Consider the following 18,015-nt stretch of genomic DNA (forward strand, 5'->3'; position numbering starts at 1 on the left):
TGTCCACCTCTACAAGATTTTGTCATAAACTGTTTTATTAACTTGGTATATAGAGACTCCCTCCTTAAAACAGATCTCAGATTGCCATGTAGGCAGTCCTGAGGAATATACATAGATACCACTAAGTCTCATTACTTTTATGAAATTGAAAGGAATAACATTCATAGGTGTGTAGACTGAAATCAAAAAGTTAAGAAACATTAAATTAAATATTATATAGTTGTAATGCAAGAAAAAATACCTGAAACATTTGTGTCTCCAGAAAATTTCAGATTGTTACAAAAAGTCATCTTTAAAGTGTGAAAACATCTTACGCTGACTTTTGGACATATAATAATCTCTCTTACTCAATGGCCAGCATTTTCACTTACCCATTCACTCCCTATAAATTCTTTAAAATCCCAAGTTTGGGAGCAGCTTCCTTATTAGCTTATATCCTCAACAAGCTTAAATTGAAACCCCCTATTAAACTCACAAACAGGCCTTTATATACCTTCTTCTTATTACAACTTCTTAGAAGTTGAACAAGTTTTCTAACTTCTATCCATTCCTACAACACATAAAATAAAGTCTTTTAAAAATATGTTCCTTCAAGAACACTTACAGCCTGGTATTCTAACACAGAAATCCTTCTTTCATTTCATTCTCAAGTAAATATTACAGAACAGGGTTTGTCTTACTGAAGTATTGTTAAATAGAGTATTACTTTCAGAGGGGAGCAGCGCCGCTTTGGGATGTCTGTATGTGACGATGTGGCAGTCTTCGCTGCTGTGTCAGTCACAGCGCTGGGAAGAACAGCGGCGGAGCAGAATGGTTCTTGCCTCAGAGCTGCTGGTGTCTGAGCATAACCAGCCTTTGCTGGTGTCTGAGCATAACCAGCCTTTGCTGGAGGTTCAGTCGTGGCTTTTAAATGAAGCAGCCAAGGCACATGCGAGCCCTGACGACTGCTGCGAGAACAGTAACCTGTAGCAGAGGACTGGGGTCAGCGATGGGAGCAGTTATGCCAAAGGACTGCAGCCAGGCTTGCCGGGGCTTGCGTTTTAGCTCCACAAATTGTTTATTTTTTCATATAAGAAAGGATTCCTATCTGCAACCAAATTTTTCTTGTTCTGTCATGGACACTTACCCTACTATCAAAATCACACGTTAATGTACATTTAATTGCGACAGCTCAGCCTCAATATTCTGTGTAGCATCAAAGATGCATTGGCTAGGTCTGTCAAATACCCTCTTTCCTCAGCTTCTTCCTTTCTGCCTTTTATGGCCAACTCTTTCTCATGGGTTTTCTTTTGTACAAAGTCTGTTCTTTCCCTCTATGCATCTAAATAGTATAATGTCTTTCAAGTATTTTACTGTCTTCACTTGTCCTGTAATTTATCTCACATGCATCCGGTCGATGATACTGCATATCATTTGCTTGAATACCATGAATAGGATAGGAGCTTGACAGCCCAGCGTAAAGGCTGATGATTCCTTAGTCCCATTCTCTCATTTTGCTTTTTCTTTTCAAAACTCCACTTAACATTTCTCTGTTTGCATTATATGCAGCCAAAAAAGAAAAGAAAGCAGATTTTAGTGTTTGAAGGTTCAACATCCCATCAGTAGCGTTGAGAAAAAAAAAGAAGAAAAAATCACAACACAGAGAAAAAGGAAGTTAACATGGGAAGGTCTGAAGAGGAGATGCAAGAAGATATCTTGGAGAGGGATACCCTCCTTTAGTTTTGAATCCTGTTTTACTGACTCTGTGTCACAGCCTTTTTTATTTCTGCACACTGCTTACAGTTGTATAGATCATCATCAGCAAACTGCGGAGAATATAACATGAGAAAAAAATCCAGTCCATTTAATTATTTTCAATTTGCATGTGAAAACGTTCTGTGTACATTATTTCAAAACACACAGGGAACAGTTCTCATAGCCCTGCTTATTAACGAATGGATGGGAATGAATATATGTCATCTATTAAATTTGCTGAAAACATGTTACAGTGTACACTATCAAAAGAAAGGTGTTTTCTAAAAAAAAAAATCACACTCGTTTCACTGTCCGTGAGAAATTAAGAGCAGGATGGCAAAGGGTGTTTACACAGGCACTTAGCCAGGAAACAGTGTGTTTTCCACAGATAGTCATTCAGGGAGCACATCTCTGATTTTCCTGAGCTCCCTCCCTCTGTTCTCATACCCCTGTAATTATATCGAGAAATCTATCGGTAGGTAGGAAAATACATGCGGTTCTGCACAATGTATTCAAACGATGCCTCTTTCTTTTAAGTAAGTGCTACCACACTGAGGCCATTTGTAGGAATTTTACACAGCAAGATAAACAAATGCAAACCCCTTAAGGAACCACACGAACTGCAGGATAGTTTCACAGTGAACCGTTACCAAAAATCTGCGTAAGACGACTATAAAAGAATTCTCTGCAAATCTTCTGTGAAATGCAGCATTGCTTATTAGCAGGCTTGATGGAAAACCTCGTGAGACAGAAAGTCTTGTCACTTTATTTGTATGTGCTTTTCTGCATCTTAAGTTGCAGCTTAGGATCCCTTAGGATCATGTGAGGCTAGGTTATATATTAGGGAGCTGTGCTATAGTGCTGTGAGTGTGTAAGCCTAGCAGCTGGGTAGTGTTACGGTTGCTGCTTTCCTGTGCTAAGCTGATTTACTTGTTTAAGGTCTGACCTCATCATCCTGTCAGTATGGATTCCCACCTATACACTTAGCAGCAGCTTAGCATCGGCTTGAAGAGCTTGCAGTATATTAATCAGAAGAGAGAGGGAGAGAGCTACCGGTATTTGTTCTTTTGTTGTTTTTTCTTAAGAAGAGGAGTTGAAACACAAGAGATAACAAAGAATCCATTTCCTTTCTAAAAGAATAGGCTTTTGTCTTTTTTTTTTTTTTTTTTTCCCTGCAAAAAATGTCAGTATCTGGAAAGAAAGAGTTTGATGTGAAGCAGATCCTGAGGCTCCGCTGGAGGTGGTTCAGTCACCCCTCGCAAGGCTCCACAGGCACGGGGGGCTGCCATCAGCAGGAAGGATATGAGCACAGAGGGACACCGGTTCAGAACAGGTTGAAGAACCACTCTCGGGACAGAAATGGGCTGAAGAAAAACAGCAGTCCTGTCCACCACAACATACTGGCACCCGTGCCAGGTCCAACCCCAGTGCACCACCGATCTATTCAAACCTGGCATCAACAAAATCTCATAGAACAGCTTCGATCAAATGAGGATATTGCCAAAACAAGCACAGAGGAAAACTGTGTCAAAGAAGATTCAAGTAAAACCACACAGGACTTGCAGATGATCACAGAAGAAAATTCAGATGAATCTGCAGAGAGGTAGGAGTTTTAAAGTCTGCACTTAGAAAGCCATACTTCTATCCAAGTTATTCCCTAAAACTGTCTTTGTTTTTAACCAGAGTTCCTCACTGCATTAGTCTCACTTTATATATGTGCACACCCACACTCAAATGAATGGGAACTCATTCACATTAAAAAAATGAACAGGAACTTTGTCATGAAATTTTGATCTTTGCTTAAGACACAGCATTTCGTTACTACTCCATAAAAATAAAATCTGCCAGTTTGTCAAATTTCCTCTATTGCAGTTTACAGCATATTCAATTTTTTGTCTTGATTTATTAAGTGCAATGAAAAAATGAGCCTTCTGAAATATTGTCCTCATTCTGACTTTATCAATGGGTGCAACTCTGACAAATGGGAGCTGCTGGAGGTGCACAGGCTGCGTGGTTGCCATCGGTCTGTCAGATTTCTCACTGCCTTTTTTTTACTGCCTTCTTGACAAGTATTATTAACCTTGAACTAAGTGGAAAGGAAGCATCATGACTTGCTTTTTTTAAAGGTTTATATGAAATCACATTACTTTCACAGCTTGTTTAGTATACTAAGAGACAAATACTTTCTACAAGGTCAGGTGAAAAAACACTACAGCTATGAGACTTTAAAGGTGTAAGCACAAAGGAAGAGCTATTTTTAAGATGTTAATACAGAGAAGAAAACATCAATACCAGCTGTTTGATTAAGCATGCCTTTTAATTTTTTATTATTTTTTTTCCCAAATTGATGTCAGCATTATTAGCTTATACAGCAACAACTTTACCTCACCTTTACCCTACCTTGGACTCAAATTATTCATTTATAATGTGATTATTTGCACCACTTGATGAGACTGCCATCAGTCTTTGGGAATAATTTAGGTTTCTTACATTGTATTTAAATACAAATCTATCTTACTTGAAGTTATAGTTTCTCTCAGTAAAAACAAAGCTGACAGCTTGTGTATTTTTAGCAGTTATTATTTTTCAAGTTGTACATCTGGTGTAGGGAACATCTGCAGACTGAACAGAAAAAAAATGCATTCCAAAATGTCATTTTGAAAACAGCACTAGTAGTCAATATGTACTGCATAAAATCATTACAGAATAAAATCAGTGAGGTAGGAATGTGGTAGTTCTGTATGTTTACTAGTGTACTAGTTTGTAACGTGTAAAAGCATACTCTTAGTATAACATTTTGAATGACAGTACAAATTTCCTGGGGGCGGGGGAAGTAGTTTCAGGCACACCTTAGAAAAAAAGTTAATTTAATTTGAAAAAAAATAAGGAACACTGAATAATCAAAATAAGGTTCTATATCAGGTGAAGAAGGAGGTAAAAAAAGCATAATCAGTTCCGTTTGGAAGGTAATAAGCCACTGTCTTCTAAAATAAGATGTGACATTTTCTCCAGCTATATATAAACTTTCTGCTAAGACCTCATGAAGTTTTGTGCCTTCATGTTCATTCACATTTAAGTTCTCTTGAGCTGTTTAAATGTGCAGCTTTTAGAAAAGTTTTGGGAATGTATATATCTTATAAAGTATTGTTATATTCAAATAAGTGTATTTTCTGTAAAGTTATCAGTAAAAGCTTTTTATGCATATTGTAGGTTAAAACCTATATTAACAGACACCTTAAAAGGCTGACTTTGTAACAAATTGTTTAGAAAGTGATTGATGACTATGAGTTTCTCTATAATTAAATTTTTATTTCAAGAAAATAAAATGGATCATTAAAAACACCTTAACATAGCTCCAATTTCTTAAATACGTACCAACAGAAATCATTAAGTTCCCCTATAGCATCCAGCACAGGCCACACTTGAATTAATATGCTAATTGACTGGGCAGAAATGAAATACTGAGAAGAAGAAATAAAGCAGCTTTATATCTAGATCTATCTAAATCTAGTTCCTGGCTATATTTTCATCTCTTCAGAACAATGCCTCATCTTATACCTTTGAAATCATCCTTTTAAATCATTTTGGGCCTCCTTTTTCTTTAGAATTTCCAAATAGTCACAATCAATTGTAATCAATAGGATCTGCTAGTAATTAACACATCTGAAAAATCAGGCATTTACAGGATCCCCTGAGTCCGGCTTCTTATACTATTAAAGCCACTGCATAATGAACTATACAATTATTGCAGCCATATGCTCTTTCACATTCATACCTGAGGAGACCAAAGACAATCTCATACAAAATTGTCTTTTATTGTGTAAAAGGAATCGTATCTTCAGAGTGGTTGTCTCCAAGCCAGCGAGTTCACCTCTGCCTCTAAGTCCCATTTTTAGCTGGACTCTAAAGCAGGACACGGCTACATGTCACTTGGACATTGAAAATAGTAGAAAAGGATAGAAAATCACGCCAATACCTCAATCTTGAGCAGACTAGGAAAGCAATTTCTACTAGCAGCTTAATGCTTCCTATGAAAAAGCTTTGGAAACATGAAAACAATATTCTCAACGCCTTCAGAAAAACTTGAGATGTCTTTCCCTAGAAACCTCAGGACTTAACGCTTTCAGTGATACAGACATAGCACCCTGGGCTTTGATGAAATAAGGTTTGTTTATTGAGGTGGAAAGGTAAATAAGAAATTTCCGAACAACTGTTCCATTTTGAATATATTGTCATCGATACACTTGTTTCTGCTTTCGTCAATCTTTTTTCGTTCTCCTGTATCCAAAGTAAATAGCACAAGATCTAAGGAAACCCTTCTGACCTACAGGCTTCTTCCTGAATGATATCCCATGACAAATGACAGACAAAGTAAATGAGGGCTTAAGTGACCAAAACTCATTAGCTTTGTAGTAACAGTAGCCAGTTAAGATGTGACCAACCAATAAATGCTAGGTGCATAACAGACAAATAAATTGCACGAGGTTAAGTAAAGCCTCCCAGCGTGCCTGGGGACCGTCTTATCCAGTGTGGCTAAAGAAACATACTCAACAGGTATCAAACAGTCTTCTAGAAGCATCTAAAGTGACGGGCCTTGAGCTGTGATAAGATCCTTATGGAAGTTGCATCTGTAGTTTTGAAAAAAGCTGAACAGTGGATGATACACATTTCATTGACCTAGTCTGATTCTCACCAATCTACTCCTTGAATGAGGATTGGGACGTTTTCACAGGTGAAAAACAGAGAAACTAGCTAAAACCTGAATAGACACCCAGTTATTTTCTTTATTTGCACACTGTATTTCCCACTAAAAAATATTACGGTATTACTGGGATGGTCAGAAAGCTAAACCTGCAGAGTATGACCATGCAAATGAAGAGCAAAAACTTTCAAAGACTTTAGGTTTGGCTTAAAGTAACTAGGAGCTTAAGTGAGCTCTGAAAGAATGCATGGTAAATAAACTGTGAATTGCTTCTGGTTCAGAAGGCATGGTTGTGGACTTTTATGCACTTTAGCTAGTTGATGATCATCTCGGATCTCCTCTAACTGTCTGGAATCTTTCAAGGTTCAGGGTCCTCCATCAGGGAGACCTTGAAGAAGTTCCATTGATGGTCGACAAAAACTTTGCTCTTGTGTGCAACACATGAACGCACACTTGTGCACATGCAAACTGAAAAAGCGCTGGTACCTCCTAATAAGAAGAATCCATGATATCAAATTACCTTGATTGCTTCCCTTGATAAAGTTTGGACTCATAGGCATGACTGTATTGACCTTTCAATATGAGCACTATGCCTAGTATTTATTAATATTATGCTACATTGCCACATCAATTTATGCATGCTTGCTAGGAGAAATATTATGATTCTATAAGTATACAATTGAAGACCGTGTGTGGTGCTAAAGTATGAGCGTACCTCTTTTCCTAGTTGCCCAAAGGCAGTTAGATTTCAATAATGAATGTAGCATCCATTCATCATTTTTCTCTTATGCATTTTTTCTAATTATATGGCTGAAAAATTGCTGACAAACTCTAGTTTGGTTGACAAATCCTAGCTTTGCTAAAGATACATGTGTTCTAATTTCCCATATGAGACAAAATATACTCCTAATTAATTCTAATAGAATCTTTTAATGTCATAATCCAAGCAGTTGGTACTGATGTACATGGAAACAGATATATGGGAGCCGTATCCTCTTAATTGAGGCAATGCATTTTCTGTAGTGACTATTTATGATGTTCAGTTATTTTGATAGTTTGTCTTAAGACATGAAAACTCATCTGATTGTCTTTTTTTTTTTTTTTTTTTTTTTTTTTTGTCAGCCATATGGAAATGACTAACGGACCATTTCCCTTACTGTCTCTGACATATACATATACACACACATACATGTACATGACTATTTTGGATATTATCCCCTACATGAGAGTTTTCCCTGGAGTTCTGTTTTTATTTCCAGTAGTAGGTAACAGCCTTGGCTCACATTCCGGTGTGAAATAAAGGTACCACAATGAAAAAACACCCCTTTAATTGTTGCAGTATCCCAGAAGATATTGAACAGGTGGAAATGAATAAATCAATGTGCAGTGCCTGACCCCAATTTCTTGCACATACGATGCCATTTTTTTGGTTAGCTAATGTGGCACAGATCAAGGACACATGCTGCCATGCTTCCTTCTGTGGAGCACTGTTTTGGGGACAGCCATTACACTACACATTCATCATGTCTCTAAAGTTTGTAACAGATACTCACTGAAATGATGTCTGCTTGATTTTTCAATACAAAAGATCATTTCCAAAAAAGAAAACAGGTGATAATTTTCCTGGTGAAAACGGAACATATGAATTATTCTATGAAACCAATGGTCAAACCAGACTGAGAGGGTTTTTTGCATTAAGAGTACAGTTCTGGGTATCCAAATAAGCAGAGTCCTACCACTGATTCACGAGAATGTCTGATAATGAATGACAATGCATCTAGTAAATGGAAGGACTACGATGTATCCTTTGCAGAGAAGCTGATAAAGAGCTGCATTCAGAGTAGTACATCGTGACACTATTTTCCCCTCATGAGTAAGAGTTCAGTTTCATGAACCATCTCTGATGCCTAAGGTAAAAGTTTAGAAATGATTATTCCTAATCTCATATAGCAGCAGCCTTTATTTTTAAATGAAAACATGACTGCTCCAATTTTATTTTCACTGAACTTCCAACATTTTGAAAAAAAGCTTTCAAAAATCTTAACTTTAACAAATAAAAGTCTTGCAAACATAATAAAGACAACTGGACATCTAGTCAGGTGGCATGTCGACCCCTCCATGACAAAGTTGGATCAACTATATTTAGGTGCTTCCTTGGTTATCTGTAGTAAAATTTAAGCTCATTATTTCCTTGGTCTTTCCCCCATGGGTATACATAGCATATCATTCCCCTTATTCTTCTTATTCCCACACTGTTCTTCTTTACAGCATTCATTTATATGTTTGGAAATTGCTATAAGTCTAAAGAGCTGCAATTCTTGCAATCTTTTTTCCCAAGTGCTGTGCTAGCCCACTATGATCATTTTCATTGCTCTCCAGCAATGACTGTCTGTACTTGCCGTACTGTGGTCAGATCTGGATATGTTCTGGTTAAAGCCTGACAATTCTAGTGTAGAGGGCAGGATTACTTACATGTCATTCTGACTAAAGATCTGTTCGAATATCCTGCTCAGTGTTTTTTTTTTATCCACAACATGGTGCTATTGCTCATGCCTGGCTTGTGATTTATGCGAAACTCCTGACCCTGTACCAAAGACCCGTTCCCTAGCCATCTGTACATTTTTGCAGTTATTTCTTCCTAAATATAGTGCTTTGCACAAATAAATTCCAACTTAGGTTTATCAGATAATGTCTCCAATTTGTTGAGTTAATATTCCGTTCTGATCCTATTTAATGTCCCCAACTGATTTAATATTCAGTTCTGATCCTATGCTGCAATATACTTGCAGCTCTTCTCAGCTTGGCATCATCTTCAATTGTAATAAAGTTCCTATCAAAGCTTTCTCTTTATTTCCTCCTCCCTCCAAGTAATTTAGAAAACTTATGAAAAATCATAGTGGAACTTCAGTGGAAAGTTCCTTAGGAACCCAGTTTGATTTAGCTTCCTATTTATCAGTGAACCATTGATAATTACTTTAAAAGTATGATTTCAAACCAGCTTCACACCCGTTCCACACTGGTTTACTCCAAACAGTACTTCAGGTTGAACTTAGTACTATCTGATATGAGACAGTGTCAAACAATATTCTCATGTCCAAGATATAAATGACAAGTACTTCTTTTCTGTTCTCCATAATGCCTACTACAACCTGTTAATGACGGACTTCACTTTATTTTGACATGTTATTCTTGACAAATTCTTGCCGTTAATCTTCTCTTTTATTTCTAAGTGCTTTGAAATAATAATTATATTACTTTGTCACTGCAGAATTTGGCAAGAAGTAAAAGCTAGGACAAGTAATTATGCTTCTGTCTTGTGGAGAATTTTGCAGTTTCTTTAATACTTATAACAATTTAATATATACTTCAGCAGTGTACTCTAAAAAAGATGATTTTATGCTAATCTGCTATGGATAACCTAAATGCTTCATTGCTACCTCAGGGACAAGCAAAAACTAATTGTCTTCTAAAGATGACCTTTAACTAAAGGTCAAAATATGAATTTGAAACTGGAGACATTTGAAATGGGTTATTTAAGATATCGTAGCTGATCTCCTCTCAGAAGTGACGCTTGAACAGCTCACGTGGCCTTTCAATGCTTTATCTCAGTGGAAGAGCAGTTTGCAGCAGGGAAGCGAGGGTGACGTTCTTGGCAATGACGGTTGATGAACACCCCATTGGCATCATTGAGATGCTGCATCTGCTAGTGCCAGATTTTACTTTAGTTTTACTTATGAACTGAACAAAGGCACTTGTAGCACATGAGATAATTAGTGACATTAAGCTGAATTTTAATGACATTTTACTAAAATACACTCACAGCTGGTTGAAAAGAGATAGGTAAGAGTAACCAAGAAAATTTTCCTTTGATATCTATGTCTGCTAAGTGTAGAAAATTTGTGAAGTTATAGTAAGTGGCATCTGATACAGGATTAAAATCTAAGAGGAGAATTACCTTTTTCCCAAAGTCGATAATTCAGAAGGAGGGACAGGACTTTCTAGGCAATGTGCGAATATAATGGAGAGTGACCAATGAAGTCATTCTGACTAAACAAATGCTGTCGCCTCATGCAAGAGCTCTTGGTACAGAAATTAGAATCAATACCTCTCAAAGGCATCCTCAGCAGATTTCATTCCTACTTTCTCCTTCCATTATGACAACTTATGAGGAACTTGAAAAGGCAAAAAATATGGGAAATTAAAGTGGGCTGAAACAGTTATTAAAAAATAAAGAAGTAAGTAAGTTTGTATTTTGAAATTAATTTTATATTTAGCCTGTGGAGGAGTGGATATTTATTAAAAAGATTTTTTTTTTTTATAGCTACATAGATAGAATCATAGAATAATTTAAGCTGAAAAGGACCTCTGGATGTCATCAAGTCTAACACCCCCCACCCCACCCCCTCCAAGAAGGCTATAATGAGAAATAACATGACTTACTAAAAACACAACATTTTACAGGCGTACATTTAACATGCATAGCTTTCAAAGATGAATTATTACAAGCAAGGGAAAAAAAAATACCATTTAATAGTAATTTAAGAAACTAGGACAATTCTATTCATTTCAAAACAATTTCTTTATGAGCCAATTATCTTCTCATTTCCACTCCATACAGCTTGCTCTCAGCAAAGACAGCTGTTAAATTACTTTTTAAAGAGTTATTACTGTTCTTAAAATCACTTCTTAATGTCTCCAGAAAAAGTTAAGGAGATGATTAAACACAGGCGGCCAATGCAGAGCAGTTTTTACAGACATACTGAGCATATGCAACTGTAAAATCAACAGGAACTCGTGTGCTTGTTGAAGCATTCTTGGAAAAGGGGGAGAGAGTTTGCTTGATTTGAAAGTTATAGCTAGACAGCGTTGTGAAAGAAACGAACAATTTATTTTCACCGTTGTTTTGTGGCTGAATTGTTTACTTTGAACTATTTGAAATACTGTAAGGAGGAACATAACTAAAATCTTTCACATTTAAAGAAATAAAGGGATTTGTTTGTTATAGTCAAACAGCTAAGTTAGCCCAATAGATACCAATTTGGTTTAGCTCCCTTCATTCTGCTAGAATAAAATAAAGATACTATATTTAGAGAATGACTATATCAGGTGATAAGATAAAGACTATGGCTTGTGTATGGCATACCTACAGGTACGCCATAAATGAATATAAAAATGAAGCTGAAGTACTGTCGGGATTCACAGAAAGAGCTTAGGGTAAGTGTAGGAAATAAACTTAAAAAATAATCTCTGAAACAAAGCTATAACAAAATTTCCTCCTTTGTGAAATGAGACTCCACCGCAGCGGCTCTATCGTCAGATACACTGGCACGAGAACTTCCCCCACAGCTCTGACAACAAATCTCGCAGGCCACCCCCTTCCCTCCTTCTCCAAGCAAATGCTTAATAGCCAAAACTCAATTCAAAGCTAATTAAAATAGATAGAACAAGACCTTAGAGCCTGGCTCTTTCCAACAATTCTGCCCATCCAATAATTATTAGCATAAAACATCTTTCACTTCATTCTCGTAACTGTTTCCATTCTATATGATAATCCAGGATATTTCACCGAAAGTCTATCTGCTGCTCCCAAGGAACAAGAAGGATAACTAAAAGTATTTAAAGGAACACCCTACCTTGTAGCCATTACTTCATTTGAGGTTGACATATAAGATATGGTATCTAAATACTACAGTTTAAAAATGTTTTGCCAGGAAATAGGTACTATATTCTCATCCTGTGTTCTACCATTGCACAAGGCTGCCTTATTTAGAAATGAAACAGCACACGAAGACAACATGATTAAATGTTTTCTTCAGTGTTTGCTCAGCTAACACCCATTTATGCTAAACAAACGTATCTATTGGAAAAGAAAGCAATGTCTGATACCTGGCTCTTTCTTTGGTTTTGCTATATATATTTTGAAAATCTTCAGAGAAGAATCTAGATATCTTACCTGTATATTAACATCCGATTTGATCAAATTCAAACTCTCTCAGCCAGCTTCTTTTTAAATGTATGATTAATGACTAGTTGCATTAGGATCTGAAGATCAGTATCTATGGGTTCTGTCTCAGATTTGTTGCTTGCTTCTTATATAAACTCAGAGACACCACTTAGCCTCTTGGTATCACAGTTTGCTCATGTTAAAGACAGCATTTGATATCTATTTTCCTAGGGACACAGTAAGAACTGATCAGTATTTTCAAGCACCATACTTTGCCTACAAACTGTTAGTAAAATGCAAAGTGGAATGCATGTACATTATCATTGATGCATTATACTATATAGTTGCACAGCTTATCTTCTTGTGATAATAATATCACAAAAATCAAAGTCTACTCCTTTAACTAGAAGTTTTCTGTTCCAATAAGCAGTAGAGCACCAATATACTTCTAATAAAATGTTTTGAACAGCAAACATAAAGGGAATACCTTTGATAAAGTGGACAGCCACTGTCACCATTTGCTATGCTTCAGTTTACCTGATAAATTAGAAGTGAAGAGGAACGGAGGCATTCTTGCAAGAAATGAGCATTTTCAAAGCTTGTTCATTTTAATAGAAGTTGAGAAAATGAAGAACCTTTTTGAACTGGACAAAGATACCTTGATTTAAATGGAAATTGTGAGCAAACCACTAAGAAATCCTAGGAGTTGGAGAAAAGCTATTTTAAGCTATTACATATGGTTTGCGTTGCTAGGGAAACCTCTTTTGCAGTGTTCATTTAGCACAGATGCTCAGGAAAGCTCTGTGACTCCATGTCATAGCATTTCAGAATGCTTCAGAATGTGAAGAAATAGAGATGCACTTGTACACACATGCAGACAAAAATATCTCTGTAATTTTATCTTAGTCATGTTCTATGTCTTTGGTGGAAGCTAGTTCTTTCCCTTTCTGCCATGACCACAGTGATAAATCAAAAGCTTGTAATTAAAAATCTCTGCTTCCAGACTGAGGATGTTTGTTCAAACATTACCTTCAGTTTTGATTCATTTGGGTTCATATTTTAGATAGTCATCTATTTAGAGGAAAAGATTTGCCTTTGCCAAACACATAGTGAAAATGCAAGGAGCAAGACCAGCTCTGGTGACACCATTTCTGGCCCACCCTTTTGACCCTAGGGCAGATGTGACTTGCTAAAACACATCATATAACCTGCTCCATGCAGGTTTTGCTTCCACAGTGTTCTGCATTCTCCCTTTACCTCTTTAGCGCCCAGGTGGGTGGCAGCCTGGAAGGCAGCTGCCCTCTGCCATGATCAGAGAGACGCCTGCCTCTGTTGAGCGGGCAGGAGGGCTCAGACCTTAAGCATGCAGCTGAACATGAAACTGTATACTGCCTTTTCTTTTCTTTTTCAGAGAGCAACAGCTCCAGAAATTCAGAAAACGTAGGATTTCAATTATTGAAAAATAATTATTTTTTCAAATTTTGCAATATTTCAGTCTCAGTTTTAAGAGACCTTGTTGATAATTTGGGGAATGTCATATTGTTACTGTATACCATTATCCACGCTTGGATCCCACTACAAACTGGGTGCATTGTCACTATCTATCCAAGCAAGGTACTTCAAAATTGCATTAAAATAATTCATGAATTGAGCTATGTGAATTGTAACCCCTGTGCAGGATGGACCTGCCAATACATGCAGAACCCCATTTTGGGGACATGTGCACATGCAGTCCCAAAATAGGTATATACCCAGTCTTCTGAGTGTGCTGCAAGCTCAGCAAGCAGCTTTCGAGAGGCTTTTTATTGGACCACATGGTACGCCAGGAACCAGTATTTTGAGTACTAAACTTCTAAGGCCTTGAAAGTTTTACTTACAATTCAATGATTTGTAGTTTGAATCCTCCTCAACAAAATAAAAAAAGCCAACGGAATATGTTTTTCTAAGAAAACATTTTTTAGAAAGCTAAAAATTAAGCCCATCGGTGGATGTGTTACCGAAGGCACCTCGTAATGTGCTATTAAAGGCACTTCTTGCTTATTCAATCCAAAATACAAAGAATAAATCAAAAAGATACATGCAGATAAAGAAGAGAATAAAGATATACTCTGAATAAAAAATATGGTGTTCTACAGTTTGAAATTATGTTTATAATAGATATATATTGATCTAACTGTAGAACCCAAAGTTGCCAGTATTGCCTATTTGTGAACCATACTGTTATTTACATATCAGAGGGTAAAGTAAGAAAAAGAGACATAGCAGGTTAGAGATTAGTAGGGTCTTAGCACCACCAAAGTAGGTTTAGGCTAGGTAGGAAAGAGGTAGAAATTGATTCTTGCTACAAAGTAATTTGAGTAGTGAAAGCCATCAGTTATTTTGGACATCACAACTATAGCTTTCTGCAGAAAGTTCTGAATTTTGTGCTGCTTTTCTGGGTCATGCAGTGTAATTCAAAGCATATGTAAACCCTGAATTATGATTGTATCAAGAGTTTTAAACCAAACATACATACATATCTTTTAGCACAATACTTTGTAAAAAGCATTTAAAGCTTGAAATGCTTGTTGCGAGTCATGATTTTCATAACTGTCTCACAGAGGGCATTCACAGAAGATTGCCTCCAGTCTATCCGGCTGGTTATTCAGTTTACAGAAAACTACATGCAAAGCCAGAAATTCCTTCCTACGCCATTACTTACACCCTTCCTCCCCCCGCCATGTGCTAGTACAGTGGCGTAGGATGGACTTTTGATCTTTCTGTCTGAGATGCTTGACCTAGTAAAACCACCCAGCAGTACGGCCAACTCAGTCTCTTGACATATCTTGTCATAGTGGATTTACAAGCAGTGTAAGACAGCTTCCCGGGAAGGTACAGCGTTGTGCACACATAGGAGCCAGACTGTTCAATCAGAACACAATGAAGCGGCGAGAAAAGCACAGAGAGGAACAAGGTTGTAAGTCAGGACTGATTTTTTGTCTTAATTTGTTTTTTTTTCATTCACTTAAAGGATCCCAAATTCATCTAAATAGGAAATTTAGAGTGGCTTGGTGTTACAATATGCCGATAAAGTTGCTCAGCATGAAGCTCCCGAAGGGTGCCCCAGAGCAGTAGAGCTCATATGTGCCTCTGACTTCCTCATTCAATATGTAGCTCAATTCCTATTTAGCTGGTTAAAGTTTCCTTACACTTTTTCATTTTGTGTTACAGTGAATTCAAACCTGAACTTAACACAATTAGTAAAAGAACAAAGTCAGGACTGGAAGGACAGTGTGGCCTGTTCAGTGGAGCAATAAAGCTCTGATATGTTTACTAGCAAGCTACTGAGCTTTTATTCTTCATTTGGAATCTGGAATTATTTCCTTATATATTTTAAACAATACATCAGGTTGATACCTCACCTTTGAATTTTCACAAGTTGTTTTCTTTCTGAAAACATCCTTTGCGGTTCCCCATATGTCAAGCCATTAAGCTAAAAGGCTGTTATTTCACTTTTACTGGCTACTGCTGTGACATTTCATAAATCAATAGATGGTAAAACCCACAAATTTTTACCTTTTCTAGTAAGTATCTTTCAATCATAACCATATTTTAAAATAATTTTGGAGAATAATATAGCTGAAACATGAAATTTCTAATTTCTAGACTCCTAACTTTCTCATCTGTTACTTTTTTATGCTAGAAACTGTTGCTGAAGTCTTTTCAGTTTTCCTATATCCCAAATACTCTCTCCCAAATGCAAGACCAATTTCTAATGTAGATTATTTGGAGGAAAGAATTGCAATATATTAAGATGATCTGTACACTCATGGCAAGATAGAAAGGTAAGACCCCAGCAAAAAAAGGGTCCTGACCCAGAAGCAACATAAATATAGTTTTAGCTTTGCCTGTTCAATTTAATACATCAAATTTCCCATTGAATTTGGAGGGAACATCAATTTTATTCAATAAAGAGGTGTTCAGCAGACAGTGTCTAGCAAAAGGTGAGCAGAAAAGGCTGACCTACCCTTAAAACATTTGATTAGCTCTCATTTGGTCTTCTCGCTGGTGGAAACATGGTCAGTAGGAACACAGTAGAATATATGTTACGATATTGCACAAAGATTAAACAACGAATAGCAGTTTTCTATAGTCATAAGAGAAAACTGTGTGAGAAACTGAGCAACTTCCTAAAAGAGAAGCTAAATCATCTCCAGAGAGGGGAGCATCAATGCTTTCAGGACAGCCTTAAAACATTTAGGTGGTAACAGATAAGTGTTTACATTAATCTACTTAAAGCCTTTGTACTCTCCAACTGAAATCCTCATTAAGTATATTATTACCTCTTTCCAGTTTTTCAAATTACCAGGAGTCATAGGATCATAAGATCACAGGATAATTTGGATTGGAAGGGATGTCAGGAGGTCTCTAGCCCAATCCCTGCTCAAAGGAGGGTCAGCTGTGAGATCAGCCCAGATTGCTCTGGGCCTTATCCACTTGGGTCCTGAAAACCTCTAAGGATGGAGACTACACGACCTGGTGAATAGTCTTAAGGCATATCTTGTAGCATATTTTCACTGAAACAATACATATTGCAAGCAACCTAAATAATCGATTCCTTCTTCAGGAGGCAGAAAACAAATCTAAGGAAAGGTTTGTTTTTTTCTATCAAGATCAGCTATGACAGCGTATTATCACATGCTTCATTTATTTATTTTTATATTACAACCTCAACAAAAGTTGTAATGCATAATCTATTGAATAAACATGACAAAATTGCTCTGTTATTTTTTTGTGAGACCACATTATAATGCAATTTTGCCTCTCTCCAGCCTAGAAAAGTGAATAGTACAGGCACTCCAGGAAAAAATCTGTCATAATAATACTGTAAACAATACTTTCCGTAGTTCATACCAGTTCCACTTGTACTTTTCAGCCTTTCTTTATTTTTCTTCTGATTTCATACACTACTTTTATTTAGATTTCATGGTTTTATTCCAATTCAATTACAGTGAGCTCACGTTGACACAGACCCTGGCTTGTTGCAGCAGTTATCACCATTACCTGCCAGGATAAATGCCAAGTCAATGGCATCGAGAGTACAGGTTTTCTGAAGGCATATTGTCAGATATGGTGTTAAATACACTTGATACTGTCAAATAAAGGTAGACCTAATAGCCTATCTGTAAAGGTTCTAAAGACAATCCTCTTTCCGTCTTACAAAGATGCTATGAACTCATGAATAAAGGTTTCCTCAATAAGCAGTTATTGTAAGGTGCTGCCTCAAAAACCTACTTTTCCAAGGAAGCATACTAGGTGTTCAATGGACATTAATTTCTGACATTAGCAAAAGTGCATATAATAATGAATACTAAGATATTTTTCAGATATTATAGAAATGAAAGTCAGTGACCAAAGATAAGAGCAGGAGTTAAATCACAATAGTCTACATAATTTATAACATTAACAATTCCTTCCAGTATATATGGGAGGGTATTCAGCGTATGCTGTATTTACTGTACTGACTACAAAGCAAATCCACTCAGTTGAGCCAGATATGAACACAGCAGGCTAAGTTATTGTAATACCTTTCTAGACCTAGGTTTGAGTTATATTTTCTGACACAGAAAACCAGAAGATAACAACTAGCTGGAGA

The 18,015-nt window shown here is 36.8% G+C and overlaps 1 protein-coding gene across 1 annotated transcript in view; it reads left to right on the forward strand.

Moving 5' to 3' along the window:
- Positions 1 to 2,915: 2,915 nt before the first annotated feature.
- KLHL4 (kelch like family member 4) overlaps positions 2,916 to 18,015 on the forward strand; it is a gene marked incomplete at both ends in the record, with an annotated part of 44,731 nt that continues 29,631 nt past the window's right edge. Inside the window, one exon of the mRNA XM_082323595.1 lies at positions 2,916 to 3,337. Within this exon, the coding sequence (XP_082179721.1) occupies positions 2,916 to 3,337 (422 nt within the window). The remainder of the gene's footprint in view (positions 3,338 to 18,015) is intronic.

The sequence above is a fragment of the Platalea leucorodia genome, assembly GCF_965183815.1.
Source record: "Platalea leucorodia genome assembly, chromosome: 10".
NCBI classification, from domain to species: Eukaryota; Metazoa; Chordata; class Aves; order Pelecaniformes; family Threskiornithidae; genus Platalea; species Platalea leucorodia.